The sequence below is a fragment of the Gigantopelta aegis genome, chromosome 3, assembly GCF_016097555.1.
Source record: "Gigantopelta aegis isolate Gae_Host chromosome 3, Gae_host_genome, whole genome shotgun sequence".
Classification (NCBI taxonomy): domain Eukaryota; kingdom Metazoa; phylum Mollusca; class Gastropoda; order Neomphalida; family Peltospiridae; genus Gigantopelta; species Gigantopelta aegis.
In genome coordinates, this window is record NC_054701.1 from 21,588,768 (window position 1) to 21,606,708 (window position 17,941).

The 17,941-nt window shown below is 38.2% G+C and overlaps 1 protein-coding gene across 1 annotated transcript in view; it reads left to right on the top strand.

Moving 5' to 3' along the window:
- Positions 1-7,413: 7,413 nt before the first annotated feature.
- LOC121367693 overlaps positions 7,414-17,941 on the top strand; it is a 32,659-nt gene continuing 22,131 nt past the window's right edge. The window contains exons 1-3 of the mRNA XM_041492018.1: positions 7,414-7,513; positions 14,552-14,737; positions 15,291-15,420. Coding sequence (XP_041347952.1) covers positions 15,330-15,420 — 91 coding nt within the window. The 5' untranslated portion in view covers positions 7,414-7,513; positions 14,552-14,737; positions 15,291-15,329. The remainder of the gene's footprint in view (positions 7,514-14,551; positions 14,738-15,290; positions 15,421-17,941) is intronic.

The window sequence follows — 17,941 nt, forward strand, 5'->3', positions numbered from 1 at the left end:
CGCTACTTCTCATAACGCTCGTGCGTTTTTAAAAATATGAAAAATGCATTTTGTGGTATTATAAACACCAGGATGACTAAAAACACTTCGGTTGTGTGGAAGTGGATAATCTAAACAATAAAATGTAAGTAATGTTTGATTTCAGTGATCATAAACGGCTCTAATAGTGAAAATATGCTGTAGTGTTTAAAAACTAGGATATGTCCCTTTAATCAAGAAATTTACAGAATCATTTACAGTAAGAAAGCATGACGGCTAATAAATTCCTCTACTAGTTTATGGACGGCAGGTATATTCCATTACCTTGTGATGTTATAAAATAAATACCGCCTGTAGGTAGTTTTGCTCCTAGACTGCGGTAATTAATGGCTTGTCTACCTACAAATATACACCTGCTAATCAGGAATCACAGGTGAAGGCCACTGCTGAAGTACCGGTATAAACCACTTAACTAAGAACACACTCCGTTTATCAGTTCAGTACGTAGGTCATTGCATGGACAAAACATGATACAGTTGTGGCTTTGCTTTTATATACATGTGCATATCATATTTTTTTATGAATGATGAATGATTTTATGTTTTTAGTGTCTCATACGCCTATGTAGGCTGGGTGACAATACATGATTGTATATAGTATGAATATTTTATGTGTATTGTCATGTGACATTCTAATAAACAAATAAATAAACAAACAATTTTGACACTTTGCCAATGGTGGTTTATTCTGTATTGTAAAATAATATATACTTATTACTTGGTTACTGGGATGGATATTATGACATAACTTTGCGCAAAATTCAGGTACGTTTGTTTCTTCAGTTCTAGAACTAATTCCTGACATGGTGTGTTAAATATTACGTAACCACCGGCTCGCCAGAGGGCGTATTCACTGGGATGGTACTAAATGGCTGCGCCCGTTATATATAATAGCCTTCACATTTAACCATTTTATTAATTAAATATTAAGCAATAATGTGCATTATAAAGCGTTGAATATGCATACTAGGTTTAGAAGTAAACGACTCAAGTAGTAATTTACATTCCTCGACTGCGAAGAGATTAAAAATCGTAAAGATAACATATAGCAATTAATGTGCTTGGCCTGTGGTAAAAATTATAAATGTATTAACGAATGGTGACCTATTTGACCTTGAACATGTGGGTCAAAATGGCTCTTTTCAGGTGTAAAACATATTGGGGTGTATTACTGAGATGAACATCTTTATAAAAAAACATTGTGAAGTTTAATCTCAAGGATGGTACTGGGGTGGCACGTAGCCCAGTGGTAAAGCGCTCAATCGATGTGAGGTCGATCTGCGATCGATCCCCGTCATTGGGCACATTGGGCTATTTCTCGTTCCAGCCAGTGCACCACGACTGGTATATCAACAACCGTGGTATGTACTACCCTGTCTGTTGGATGGTGCATATAAAAGATCCCTTGCTGCTAATCAAAAAGAGTAGCCCATGAAGTGACGACATCAGGTTTCCTCTCTCAATATCTGTGTGGTCCTTAACCATATGTCTGACGCCATATAACCGTAAATAAAATGTGTTGAATGCGTCGCTAAATAAAACATTTCGTTATTTCTTTCTCAAGGGTGGTACTGGTAAACTATTCTGGTCCACGTAGGCCTGCTATTAGCCATAACATATATAGGTATACAAAAAATAAATGCTACGAACAAAAACCTTTGACTTTTGATAACCTCCTAAATTTTCTTTAAAGATCAAAATTGCGTGGTGGTGGTAGGGATACACTCACTATAAACCTTACCGTACAGGCAGTACTAAACCAAATAACATCCGGCTGGGTCAAAGTTGGAGGTGTACCCAACTTTTGATAAAGCTGTTAATACCACAATCCCTGCCATTAGTGACAAATGTGACAGGGTGTGTTTTGATAAATGTTGCTTCAGCATGGACAATAAATTCATGTAATTTAGTTTGAACTAGTGTCAATGTACCAACTACCATTGCCCTAGAAACATGTGCGGGATCCTACTAAAATGGCTTGACAATATTTGTACGGAACTGGGGTAGTCATAGACGTCGTTACCGGGTACCTGTTATCTCTGAAATGAGCAGCTTAACGCATATTTGTTTCTGATTTACTTTAAGGGTGAGGGATGGTAGTATTTATACCCATGGTGTATATGTCGATTGATACGCTGCATGCAGGAGCTTTAGCCACATATGTTACTATTGTCGTGTATGGTGGTATACATACTGTACACCAGACATAGATCTTAACTGACATGAATACTCAGTTATAAGAGCTGCTAATATTGTTTTAGAAATGTTTTAGACATTAAACACACTATTTCGAGAAGTTTTAAATGAATAGTTTGCATATAAATTTTAGTATATAATGATACATTACAAAATATTAATGAAGCATAAAGCCTAATCAGCATATATTTTAGATTCTAAGATACAAACAACAAAAAACAAAACGTAAAAAAACCCCTCATAAGTGTACATAATTTGACCCAAATGACTAAAATAACCTTTAATGTTCCAAATCGCATAGGTATCTACCTTCATCATAAACCATATTATATACCGACCTACCCATTTGTTACAAAACATGTGTAAAATACACCTTTTGGGGTTTGTTCGGCCGTCTTTATCTGAAAGTGAAAATTTGATAAAGGCGTTTGATTTGTTTTCTGTGTGTTTTTGGGATTGTTTTTTTGTTTTTTGCATTTAAATTTTTTTCCAAACGTGACACGGTGGCACCCAGCAGCTTTTTATTCGGAACTTACATATGACCAAATATATAAACCAAATGTGTTTTTTATACCCTATTTCAATATCATAAATAAGAATCCTACGGATTTATCCGGAAAAACTGATTTTTTCGCTGCCCATTTTGTTCCGGGTTTTGTCGAAATATACGAGCAGAAATTATTTTGTTAGCTCGCGGGTGTTTTGTAGTGCAATGCAATAATCTGTGTAATCTTACTTTCATGCTGGTTATAATAATATTTCTTACCCAGATACCCGAGAAACCGACCACTATTTTATCAAACCTGGCTCTATCAGATATTAAAAAAGACACCCCACCCCCTTTAAGGCATGGGTCCATCTTCTAGTATTAGCCATACATTGACTATATTAAAAGAACAATCTATACGCAGTACACACTGCCAATCGTTGTACTGAAACACATATACTTTATTTTTCAAACATGTAAGTTATATGATTGAGAAATAAAGTATATATATTAACGTATTTATTTATTAACGTTTTAGGTTTAAGCTTTTGGATATCTCACCTACATTGTTTTGTATACATTACCCAGCAAAAAACATTAGTCCACGTAGCAATTAAACCGGAATAACGATGTTTATTTTTCTGTCTTAGTTGAAGAGAGTATCCCATGTGATGCTTTTCTACTACTACTGAAAAAAAAACCCAACCAAGTTCACCAAGGGAAAAAACCTTTTGTTAATAATCGATACACAGCCAAAAAACATTACATTATGTAGCATCCACTTCAGATTTCAGTTAGAAAAAAAAAAGTATGATGGTGATTCCTCCTTTTTCACCATTGGTTAACCTAACCGTTAATTCAGTTCTGTTTGCTACAAAATATTTAAATAAATAAGGGGCACTCTTTTCAATGGAATTATATATTCATCACTTTCAGGTCACTCTTTGGCTGAGATAGTGGCATGCTCCTTTTAATGGAAGTCAGGCCTATGTTATCTGAAGCATGTCTTAGGAATAAAAACTGAACATACACACCGAAATACCATACTTAAATTATGCAACAAATAAATTTATTTAAAATTTATCCATCCATAAAAACGCCTACTGTTAGAACATTTGGTTATAAAGACAGATTAGTTTGTAGCTTGGCAAAAGAACAGTGTTTATTTTGGGACCAAACTTATACCAGCATATGACCTTAATATTGCATATGTTATCTTGTCAATGTATGCCATAGAAAGAGGTACACCGGTTACCGTAAATAGTAGAATATAGGTCGATGGTTGGCGTTAAAATTAAACATCACTCGTCCAGCTATAACTTATAATCATTCCCAAAAACAGAGTGACAAATAATGTTTATTCAGAACAACGTATACGAACCTTGATTGCTAATAGAAACAAAATGTGAAGAGTAAATGTGACCAATTACCCATGTGACAGTATGTTATTGCAACTGTGGCACACACCTTCCAATCCTGTTAACAAAAACGAATGAAGTTAAAATGTTACAAATGGCAAATGAAGTTAAAATGTGTTTTATATAACGACACCATGTAAACATTTGGTAATTCTGACGTATAGTGAAAGTCTGACTGTTGCGTCGGATGCGTCTGTGGTTTGCGTTTTTGGCATACGCATCGCACGCATCACACGCATGCAGTCTAGACGTTCTCATTGAAACTAATAATGTATTTCGCCTCATCCAGTCTATATGAGCCTTTAGATCGGAAGGCCGCCACATATTTTCCACTAGTAGTAAGGGATCTTTCGTTTGCACCATCCCAAAGACAGGATAGCACATACCACGGCCTTTGATATACCAGTCGTGGTGCACTGGTTGGAAAAAGCAATCACATAACCATGGTTCTCTGAGGTGATTCGACTAAGCTAGATCTCGCCCCAGAATTAAACAAAGAAAGACGCATAAGAAGAGGAAAAACAAAATAAAATAAATCGAGGCAACCGGCCTCTGTTAAAATATTTACGGTAAAACTCAGACTATGGCCGCTTCTAACGAGCTGGTGTTGTTGACATGCTTTGCCATATGGCTTGCTGGTAAGGCAACTGATTACTCACGTACTGATGTAACATCTGCTTTATTATAATAGTGTTAAAGTTTACAATTTTATTATAACCTCAAATGTGCAGTGTACCTAATTTTATCACATTAATAATGCATGTGTATGGGTTGGTGAGCGACGCGGTTTACACTGCCCTATTCCCATATAATAAGGGCTCGAAGTTAGCTCGTGGTGATGTTGACCAGCAAAAAAAACAAAACAAAAAAAAAAACGGTCGGCACGGCAATATTTCGAACACTCTAACCAGGGGCGGATCCAATGTTTCTCTTGGGAGGAGGTACAAAAGGTCATTGAACATTGTACATGTATATTGATCTTAAATGTTCGTTGTATTTTGGGGTTGTATATTTGTGTAATTGCAGCGCTCAAGATCGGGTGCATTCTCACCCCATGATCAGCTATCGAACTAACAGCTGAGCATTATATTTCGCGTTGTCAGCATGTAACTTTGCACGTGTATACGATATAACTTTGCACTTTTAGAAAATGGCATCGTATTATCGTTGTTCAGATCGCAGAATATTACTATTAAGCTCACGACTGTACTGAAGACACGTGTCCGCCTGTGGGATGCATGGCCCCCTTGCTGTAATTGTAAATATAGTGGGTTTTTTTTTTAACTACTTGACACAATGACCAAATGGAACATCCAATAGCCCATTTTAACTTCACCATTTCTAACAAATGTCTTGTGTGTTGTTATTGTGAAGGTGCGTCGAATCCAGTACATACTCTGTGCTACATGTATAATTGGATTTTTTTACATTTTATTTTATTTCCGGCGCAGAATCAGGGGGTGGGACGTCTTTGGTCGAAAACGTCCAACAAACTCAAAAAAAAACAAAAAAGAAGCGTATATGGGCTACTTTTTACGGGAAATAGTAGAATTTAAACGCCTTTTTACGCTCGCAGAATAAAGATACTAATAACGTTTACTGGCATATGTATCATTCCTTACTTTTGTGGGCGTATGCTTTTTGGTGTAATATTTGTACAAGCATGGCACAGAGATGATATTAAACTAATTATTGGTTAATACATGTTTAATCATAAACAGGTTTACACATCACACCTGCACAAGTAGGATCCTGGTTTTGCATACTAAATATAAATATTTCATGCAGAGACATAATTTTAAATGTGTTATTATGTGAAGTTAAATATTCATATAGTTTAGAGCGTGGAGTATTATATTTCACACATGTTATGATGTGATGATATTCATCTTCAGTCAGATTGCACTGATTACACAATCATTCTTCTATTGGGGTAAAGGGTTTTGTGTATCATCTGAGTCTGTGTATCTGACCACTCGATTTATAAAGGATTACTTATGCATGTATTAACAGTCATCTGAGCATATAATATATCGAGCGATACATGTATAACAATTTAAGGCAAGTATCAACGTATTTAAAGACTGCCGCTACTTGCGTTTTAATATCTTGTCTTAAATGGTAAACACAATCATATACAATAGAAACTACCATACAAAACCAAATATTGGGATGATATTTGGCGACAGTTCCTCACCTGTCACAGTGGGCATAGGGTTAGGATCGGTCCTTCTCAGAGGCTATATTCCCCAATAATTCTGAATAAAAAATATTATTAGTAGAAATATATTAAAGCAAAGATGAAGTGTACTTGTAGAATGCGGGAAATTGCATTTCAGGACATCTAGTTTTAAAAATTATACGGAGGAGCATACCCCCGAAACCCCTAAAAACCTGACTTTGAGCTCGATGTCTGTCAGCCTCCCCCACCCCCTTCCAATGTCTACTTGCTTTCACCGCCTTGCCTGTATAAGCTAGCCTCTCTGAGGTTGGTTTAATTGGAAGAGAGCATACACAATTATTTTGCTGCTAATCGACCATATGCAATGTAACGAAGACGTTTTAGTTTTCTTATTCAAAGCCGCGTCAATCTCAGTGGGCCCACTCTCTGGGGTTTTTTTTTCCCGTACCAACCAGTTCCCCACATCTCGTATATCAAAAACCGTGGTATGTGCTGTCGTGTCTGTGGCAAAGTGCATAATAAAAGATCCTTTGCTACAAATGGAAAAATGTAATGGTTTTTCTCTAAGACTATATGTCACAATTATCATATGTTTGACGTCCAGTAGCCGATGAGTAATAAATCTGTGTGCTTCAAAGGTGTCTTCAAACAAAATAAACTTTAATTTTATTCTGGAAACAAAGAGTCACACTTACATATTATGTTAGATACCTTGTAGCCACTGAGCGCTCGTCTGATGCGCTGTCGGTATAGGATCGAGCCCCGTCGGTGGGGCCATTCAGCTGTTCCTCGTTCAAGCCAGTGTTTCACAACTGGTGTAACAAAGGCCGTGGTATGTATTAACTTGCCTATGGGATGCTGCATATAAAATATCTCTTTCTGCCAATCGAAAAATGGTAGCCCATAATGTCGTGGCAGCTGGTTTCCTATTTCATTTGTGTGGTCCTTATTAACTATATACCCGACGCTATATAGTAGTAATTAATGTGTTAAGTGCGTTGATAAATAAAACTTTCTTCTTTCCTTTCTTTCTGTGTTGGGGTGTTGATAAATGAACATTCCAATCATTTCCACTGTATCTTATAGATTCCATTCAGTATCCTATTGGCCGTCTGATGAACATCTGGAAAACCCTGGTAGAGGTTTCTACCGCATGTTTGAAACCAAGGCTAGCAATTTCATACCGCTTACTGTAAGTACTCAAAGCAATATTATTATTCCAAATACATAACTGTTTGTAAAATAGGCCATACGTAACATTATAAGTATGCTTGTGTTCAAATTGGCATTCTTCACGGAAAGAAACCTGATTAAGAGCCACAGAATAGTATATTGATATATTGCATGATAAAACAATGAAGATGGAGAGAGAGAGAGAGAGAGAGAGAGAGAGAGAGAGAGAGAGAGAGAGGGGGGGGGGGGGGAATTGGTGGACAAGGTTTGTTGTACATATTATTACATTAACTTGAAATTGGTGGACAAGATTTGTTATACATGTATTATTACATCAACTTGAAATTGGTGGATAATGATTGCTATACATATTATTACATCAACTTGATATTGGTGGACAAGGTTTGTTATATATATTATTACATCAACCTGAAATTGGTGGACAAGGTTTGCAGTCTCCTAACTGTATATCTATTAGATATCTCTGTATCGGGCAGTGTATACCCGAGTAGCTCGGCTCTAGGTATATCAGAGACACGATCTTATATGAAGTATATATAATATAGCACGTTTAGTTCACTAGAAAACACAACAAAACACAATACACTTTGGAATCTGTATTAACCTTAAGCTGACAAATATATTTGCCGCAGTTAATTAATTAACAACAACAATAATAATAACAACCCAGAACTAATCACTTAATTAGTAAATCACTAGGTGTCTAGTTTACACAATATTCTAATCACTTCACCGTGACACAACACCCATTCGTGTGATAATTCAGAAACGCTTCCAGGGGAACTTAATTAATAAAGGAATTACAACTCTATTCCTAACTGGTTAATTGTTAATTAACCCTTAACTACTCATTCAGTAACCTTGTAATACAGACTTAATACTGGTACCTATCACAATAAAGACAATAACCTACAATTTACTTAGGTCCTCTAGGATGACTGGCTAAGCTTTAATAATTTTAGCACAGTGAAGCCTACAATTTACTTCGTCAGTTTACCGGAAACACTGTCTAAATAATATTGGTATAATACAGTATTAAAATATTTAAAGTCACATCAATCACATCAAGGTTATACAACAGAGCAGAAATAATATTTACCAAGTCCAAACGGACTAACATTCCCTGGAAGCCTTCCAATATGTTTCTCCCCATTAAATCTAAAATCCTAGCTATTTATTCAAAAATCTGAGAGACAGCGAATATCGCCTGGGGACACAACGCGGTCCCTCACCTATCATGTGCATTTCCACAGCTCCCATAGTCGGTATTTTTCCTTAGATAGCCAGACTTACTGGCGCCTAGTTTGCCAAAAATCACGGTCGTAAAACCGCACTATCGGAGGTATTATGTAACTACTGGCCACATGGCCACCACACCTGGTCTAAGTGTGTGTTAGGGGGGTACGGTCGCGCGGAGGTATTATGTAACCAAGTGCACACAGCCCTCTGAAACAATTAACAAAAAAATAAGAGCATGTCCCGTCACACACCCCCACCTCAAAAAGGATATTTCCTCTACTCTAGGAATAGGGAAATATACTACATTTAAAACAAAATGTGCGTTAACCGACGCATCCGGGCATTTCTAACACATAGTAATAAGGTGACTACCAGTAATCACACTGAGTCTCTGAGTCCCTGGTATACAATAAAATATATAAAAACAAAACAGAAATCAAGAACGTCAACACATTATCACAACGTTCAACTTCGGGACAGGGCATCAGCGATTACATTGGATGTGCCCTTGATATGTTCAATGGTAATTGGGAATTCCTGCAGAAGAAGACTCCATCTCAAAACTCTCTGTTTGGTGGCTTTCATTCTGTTGATGACGGTGAGCGGATTATGGTCCGTAAAGACAACCACTTGATGCACTGCCGATTTCACGTAGATCTGAAAATGCTTCAGAGCTTGTACCATGGCCAAAGCTTCCTTCTCTATAGTGGAATAGTTCACCTGGTGTCTGTCAAACCTTTTGGAGAAGAAACTTACAGGATGGTCCAGTCCATTTTCGTCTTCTTGGAACAGCACAGCTCCAGCTCCCACGTCACTGGCATCCACAGCCAGCTTGAAAGGCATTCGGTAGTCTGGTGCTGCCATCACGGGAGACGAGGAGCGCATCTGCTTGAGACGGTTGAATGACTTCTTGCATTCATCTGACCACTGGAACTTCGTTTCCTTCTTTTTCAGTGTCGCACGTTTTCCAGGTTTTCTCCGATAGGCATGCTGTCGAATCGGTGTAGCGTTGGGTTCCAAGCGCACATCCTGGCTTAAGGTATTGGTAACCGTTGGAAGGTCCTGAGAAATGGAAACATTGTCTTGTATCAACGTAGTCAACTTTGCTCTCTGGGGGCTCAAGTCTGCTAGAATCTGGCTGTTGGTTAATTTGATCTCTGCAGTCTTGACGTCATCACAGGAAATTGAGTGACTCTCAATTTGGACCGGTAATACTGGAACTATCGGCAGTCTGTCAAAATAACCTTTTAGCAAATTGATGTGACAATACCTACTTTTCCTAACCCTATCAGGAGTGTTTATCACAAACCCTGTCTCATTAACCCGTTTGTGCACAACATAGGGCCCGAAATACCTGTTCTGTAATGAACCCCGTTTAATGGGAAGGTACAGCAGTACCGTATCCCCTGGTTTAAATTCCCGACTCCTAGCCTTCCTATCAAACACTGATTTTATTTTACTCTGAGCATAGCTCAGATGCTTCCTAGCTAGTTCGGTCGCCGACAACCTCCTAGCTCTAACTCTCTTATTCATTAATACTCCCTCAGTTAACAACGTAGTGCGAGCTGCCAACACATTTGGATCAGCCCCCTGCTCTAGGATTAACTCTTGTCTATTACAAGGTAAGTCCCCTCTATCAAACACAACTGGTTCATTTACCCTCTGCGGGAGGTCAACAGGTTCCACCACATTTAGTTCCTCAGTTGACTTATCTACCATTTTACTGATAACCTCACCCACTCCAATTTCATGGCTCACACACGTATCAGACAAATCACAAATATCCTCTGGGTCTCGTGTTACCCTTCCGGCCATAGCCCTAGTCATTACACACGCAGGATAACTAATGTCATCAACCTCACACTCTTCTATTGGTAAAGGGCTGTCTTTAATTAACAATTGGTCACATTTCGGCTGACAACACTGACTAGTCAAATCATTACCCAACAAAACTCCTATGTTTTCAACAGGCAAGTCCTTTGCAACACCCATAATAACTGGTCCCGTCACAAACTTCGAACACAAGAAAACGTTATGTAACCGGACAACCATATTTTCTCCAGTAACCGAGATTAAGGCCAAACTACGTCCTGTATCTGAATTTTCAATACCAGCTAAACACTTTGACGTTATAAGCGATAGACTACACCCTGTATCTCGATAGATTGGTATGGCTTCAGGACTCAATTCTTGTTTCACATCTCAAACCATACCAGTGGACACATACGGGTTTACTTTCTCTGCCATGGGACTAACCATTAACTCTCTTGCTAACGGAGCTGACCTCACTAAACCGACCACTTGCGCTTTATCGCGTTTCCTTTTAAAACAGTCCTCGACAAGATGGTTATCCTTTTTACAGTAACTGCAATTTGGACGAAAAGTTCGTGCATTAGCTGATAATGCAGGTTTATCCTTACTTTGCCCACCAGGTGCATTCCTTGCCTGACTAGCTGACCAACTAGAAGACTCTTCCCGATAGTTACTTTCCCGGGAAAAACCTAGCTGAAATTTCTTCTTATCACCCTGTTGTATAGAGCTACCCTGTATTGCCTGAGCTTTGTGTATTAACACGTAATCATCTGCCACTATACCTGCCTCCTCTTATCTTTTTGACATCACGATCCTCTAAATGAATACGTAAGCTAACTGGTAATCCATTTTTAATGTCCTGTAAGATCAACAACTCCCGTAACTCGGTATATGACTCTACCTGATGAGACACCACCCATTTATCAAACATCCCTGCCTTCTTAGCCACAAACTCACTATAAGACTGACCCTGCGTTTTTCTCAACTCGCTATACCGTAAACGATAATCCTCAAGTCGTAATTCATAAGCCCTCAACACCGCAGACTTACCTAGGTCGTACTGACTTGCTCGCTCATCACTCATTGAATTATAAGCTACGCTAGCCTTCCCCTTAAACGTAGACACGGCTAACAATGTCCACTTAGACTGCGGCCAATTTAGCTGCTTGGCGGCCCGTTCAAAAAGTTGGAAGAACATATCTACCTCCTGGTCGTCAAATACAGGCACTGATCTATAAGCCTTCGACATGTTAAACCCATTTCCTGCTTCCCGTCTAACTTCTTCAGTATTCAACTTTAACTCATGTTCCACTTTTAATTTTGCTAACTGGAATTCTCTATCCCTATCTCTCTCTCTCTTCTCTCTCTCTCTCTCTCTCTCTCTCTCTCTCTCTCTCTCTCTCTCTCTCTCTCTCTCTCTCTCTCTCTCTCTCTCTCTCTCTATCTAATGCACGTTCTTCTCTTTCGTACTCAAGCTTTTTAAAAGCTAACTGTTGTTCCATACTCAAGTCATTTATCTCTATCTCTGGAACAATCTCATTTTCTACCATAACAGGACTATCACCAAAAACTTCCTGGATAATAATTGTCCTTATATCTCCTAATGTTTTAGCTGATGTTAAATCAATTTCCCGCTCACTCGCGATTTCAGCTAACTCGGCCTTACGTGCTCGCTTAATCTCAACTACACTGAGCGTAGGCCTATCCGGCAAATTCTTATCCATGTTTAGATATGACGCACTTATTATTAATTTTTTTCTAGTGAACAACGTTGCTACTTCTAGTTAATTTGTAAAAATAATTTATAAAGCCCCCATTTACAAACAATACTTTTTAAATATGCATGTCCCGTTTCAGATCCGGGACGAGCGCCCCAATTTTCACTCCTGTCACGGGGATCCTATAATAACTGAATAAAACACGATTATCCAAATATCTCTCCTAACTGTATATGTATTAGCTCTCTGTATCGGGCAGTGTATACCCTAGTAGCTCGGCTCTAGGTATATCAGAGATACGATCTTATATGAAGTATATATAATATAGCACGTTTAGTTCACTAGAAAACACAACAAAACACAATACACTTTGGAATCTGTATTAACCTTAAGCTGACAAATATATGTGCCGCAGTTAATTAATTAACAACAACAATAATAATAACAACCCAGAACTAATCACTTAATTAGTAAATCACTAGGTGTCTAGTTTACACAATATTCTAATCACTTCACCGTGACACAACACCCACACGTGTGATAATTGAGAAACGCTTCCAGGGGAACTTAATTAATAAAGGAATTACAACTCTATTCCTAACTGGTTAATTGTTAATTAACCCTTAACTACTCATTCAGTAACCTTGTAATACAGACTTAATACTGGTACCTATCAGAATAAAGGCAATAACCTACAGTTTACCTAGGTCCTCTAGGATGACTGGCTAAGCTTTAATAATTTTAGCACAGTGAAGCCTACAATTTACTTCGTCAGTTTACCGGAAACACTGTCTAAATAATATTGGTATAATACAGTATTAAAATATTTAAAGTCACATCAATCACATCAAGGTTATACAACAGAGTAGAAATAATATTTACCAAGTCCAAACGGACTAACGTTCCCTGGCAGCCTTCCAATATGTTTCTCCCCGATAAATCTAAAATCCTAGCTATTTATTCAAAAATCTGAGAGACAGCGAATATCGCCTGGGGGCACAACGCGGTCCCTCACCTATCATGTGCATTTCCACAGCTCCCAGAGTCGGTATTTTTCCTTAGATGGCCAGACTTACTGGCGCCTAGTTCGCCAAAAATCACGGTCGTAAAACCGCACTATCGGAGGTATTACGTAACTACTGACCACATGGCCACCACACCTGGTCTAAGTGTGTGTTAGGGGGGTACGGTCGCGCGGAGGTATTATGTAACCATGTGCACACAGCCCTCTGAAACAATTAACATCGCCACAGGCGAAAAAAAAAAAAGAGCATGTGCCGTCACAATATTATTACAGCAACTTGAAATTGGTGGACAAGGTTTGCTATACATATTATTATATCAACTTGAAGTTGTTGGAAAATGATTCCTATACATATTATTATATCAACTTGAAATTGGTGGACACTGTTTGCTACACATATTATTATATCAACTTGAAATTGGTGGACACTGCTTTCTATACATAGTGTTACATTAATTTGAAATTGGTGGACAAGGTTTGATATACATAGTATTCACCTCATATATTGAAAGGATGCCGTTCCTCAGTCTTTTATATTCTTTCTATATTAATTTTATGTTTTTCACGCAGGGTCAGGAATAATTTGTTGTGTAAATTAGAATTCAGTATAAACACTTTGTAACCACTCCATAGTCTTTAGCCGATTATTACAGCGAACGTATATAGGTAGCACTAAACCAAACTACGTCAGGCTGGGTCAAAGTTCGAGGTGCACCGAACGTTTAATAGAGAGGTTAACACCACAAGTCCTGTGATTCGTTATAAATGTGAGTGTGTTGGTTGTAAACAAAATTAGTTTCATCTGGGCAAAAAATGTATTCAATTTTATTTCATCTATTATCACTGTGTCAAGTAGCCTTGTGCTTGGAACATGTATGGGGTACCTGTTAAAAAAAGTACTCGAATTTTGTGCGAAAATAAGGGTGTTATAAAAACATCTGGTTATATCGAAAATGAGTTATGGAAGGTACATTTTTTTCAGTTAATACTTTGAGGTAGGGGTTGTAGTACTGATATTTATGGGTCATAGTTTGGTTGATATATTGCATATAGTCCTTTTAAACAGAAACGTTAACATGCTCGCTTGTGGGATTTTATTTTGTATAGTCATGCCTATTAGACTTTTTAATTATACTGATCGATAAGTATACATCATTAATATAATTAAATTTCGTTATTAGCGTAAATTGCATTCAGTTTAATACAAATAAAATTTAACAAAAACTCTTTCCGTTACATTTAGGTGCACCATTTGGATTCTGTTCGGAATAGCGCTGGCATCAACACTGGTTTACGGGTGTACATTATAGACACCTTTGTCCACACGGATATCTCGAATTCGTTTCTCGAACACATCCGTCGTGATATGCAGATCGTTAGAGATGCGGGCTGGACGATGGCACTACGGTTCCATTAAACCAACATTCAAGTAAGGCCAATATCTATACTTAAAGTGACAGACCCTAGTTTTTAAACATTACGGAATATTTTTCATACATCCAACGTTTTTCTGGTTGTCCTTGTGTTTCTAACACCATGAAATGCATTTTTCATATTTTTATAAACGCGCGTACCTCTGAGATGTAATGTTTATGGCAACAAGTTCTTGTCTATCTTTAAGGGTTATTTCCCTGTTTCAGTATAAGTTTATCCAAATGTTTTACAGTTTTGTAGAATAACCAAAGTTAGTGCCCATTTTAACGGGTTAAAACTATGGTTTGCGACTATGTCCGTCAGTCCGTCCATCCATCCGTGTGTGTGTATGTCAGTCTCCCCAGACAATGTTCCTTTTAATACATTGTTTGGAATTATTCTGCAAGTTATTAATTAAAAATGACTATTATTAATTTCCATCATTAAAATCCATCAGAATTAGTGAGTGAACTTTGCAATGCTCTATTGTTCTTCGTCTATTATTAACTTATTACAGCACTAACATGTCCTATACTAGTCTAATCATGTATCTTTGTACCGATCTACAGCGAAGCCATGCACCTTACGGCGATGCCACGAAGGCAGTGATGCTACAACACATCAGACAGCTTAGTCCAATATGGCACGAATATGAAGGCGTCATTTCAGTCATTCAAGCCGGCTTCATTGGAACTTGGGGTAATCATCTTTCTTCTTTTGAGGGGCGCGACGTAGCCCAGTGGTAAGCTTTCGCTTGATGCGCGGTCGGTCTGGGATCGATCTCCTTCGGTGGACACACTGGGCTATTTCTCGTTCCAGCTAGTGCTCCACAACTGGTGTAACAAAAGCCGTGGTATGTACTATCCTGTATGTGGGATAGTGCATATAAAATATCCCTTGTTGCTAATCGGAAAGAGTAGCTTATGAAGTGGCGACAGCGGGTTTCCTCTCTCAATATCTGTGTGGTCCTTAACGATATGTCTGATGAAATATATCCATAAATAACGTGTGTTGAGTGCGTTGTTAAATAAAAACATTTTTTTTCCTTCTTTATTTCGTGATATTACTGTATAAGCATATTAATATTCCGTGCATTTCAGTTTTTATAACCATGTATACTTAGATTAATTTTCATGAATTAACAGTAAAGCCGTTTAGTAAAATAAATAAAGTTTGTTTTATTTAACGACGCCTCTAGCGCACATTGATTTTTTTTATCTTATCATCGGCTATTGGACGTCAAACATATGGTCATTCTGACATATTTCTTTAGAGGAAACCCGCTGCCGCCACATAGGCTACTCTTTCCGATAAGCAGCAAGGAGTCTTTTATATGCATTTTCCCACAGGCAGGACAGCACATACCACGGCATTTGATGAACCAGTTGTGGACCACTGGTTGGAATGGAAAATAACCCAAATTGCAAATGGGTCTACTGAAAATAAAGCCGTTTAGATATATACAAAGCATCATTACCGAAGTGATCTATTTTCCCACTAAACCATTAGTTATATGTATATAATATACTATTAATACTGCATAGCTCAGTGACTGGAGTAAAGTGACAAGAATACATGATTGATAGCAAGAATCATTATTCTTCTGTTGACGACTACACTAATGAGGTCGATAACCTGGTGGGCATTATCACTGGACATTCCACTGTGTTCAGAATAGGGTTGTACATACGCACACAACGCACATGCATGCTCGCGCATTGGTGGCAAAAACGAAACAAGTATTTTATTGACGACACCTCATCATATTTTTGAATACGCGGGCGCTGGACGTAGACCAGTGGTAAAGCGCTCGCTTGATGCGCGGTCGATTTGGGATCGATCTACGTCGGTGGGGGCCCATACATGTTATTCATTTGTTTGTGTTGTTAGTATAACATTAAGACAAATGGTGATGGCCAACGATCGGATGACTGAATGGTCAACATGGTGATGGCCTCGCAGGAACAAAGGTGAAACCAATCCGTTTAAGATCCGTTTAAGGTAATATGCATTGAACTTCACTGAAAACAAACCATCTATTGTTCACTTGTTATTGCTATCGCGGGACGGGACGTAGCCAAGTGGTAAAGCGCTCGCTTGATGCGTGGTCGGTCTGGGATCGATCCCAGTCAGTGCGCCCATTGGGCTATTTCCCATGGCAGCCAGTGCACCACGACTTGTATATCAAAGAACATAGTATGCACTATCTTGTCTGTGGAATCGTGCATATAAAAGATCCATTGATACTAATGAAAAAATGCAGCGGGTTTCCTCTCTAAGACTATATGTCAGAATTACCAAATGTTTGACATCCAATAGCCGATTATTAATAAAATCAATATGTTCTAATGGTGTCTGGTGTCGTTAAACATAAACAAACTTTTAACGTTTTAGAATACGCTTATATATTTGTTGGACTTTTTTTATCCCCTCGCGACGAATATGGAGGTATGGAAACTTGCCCGTCCGTACGTACGTTTTTAAAACACTTAGATTTGTATACAAAGTGTTAAAATATACTTACCTTGATATTCTAATTGTATTGTGCTTCTACCCACACCTTGTTATACTGTGCTTTGTAACATACTTACATACGTTTTATGTTTACCTTTGTTTAACGCCGATATATCCGGTGTGTGTTTTTGTGCTGAGATGTCGTTAAACATTCGTTCATTCATTCACTCATTCATTCATACGTTCATGCATATTCCATAAGACATTAATTTATGCATCTTTCATAACACATCAGAACATTTTTTATCTACAACTTTTTGAGGTTTAGATGGTGAAATAGTTTGTTTGTTTTATTTAACGACGCCACTAGAGCACATTGATTTTTTGTATCTTATCATCGTCTATTGGACGTCAAACATATGGTCATTCTGACACTGTTTTTTTAGAGGAAACCCGCTGTCGCCACATAGGCTACTCTTTTACGACAGGCAGCAAGGAATCTTTTATTTGCGCTTCCCACATGCAGGATAGCACAAACCATGACCTTTGTTAAACCAGTTATGGATCACTGGTCGGTGCAAATGGTTTGCACCTACCTTGCGGAGCACTCACTCAGGGTTTGGAGTCGGTATCTGGATTAAAATTCCCATGCCTCGACTGGGATCCGAACCCAGTACCTACCAGCCTGTAGACCGATGGCCTAACCACGACGCCACCGAGGCCGGTAGATGGTGAAATATGAAATCCAATGCCACTACATAAGCCT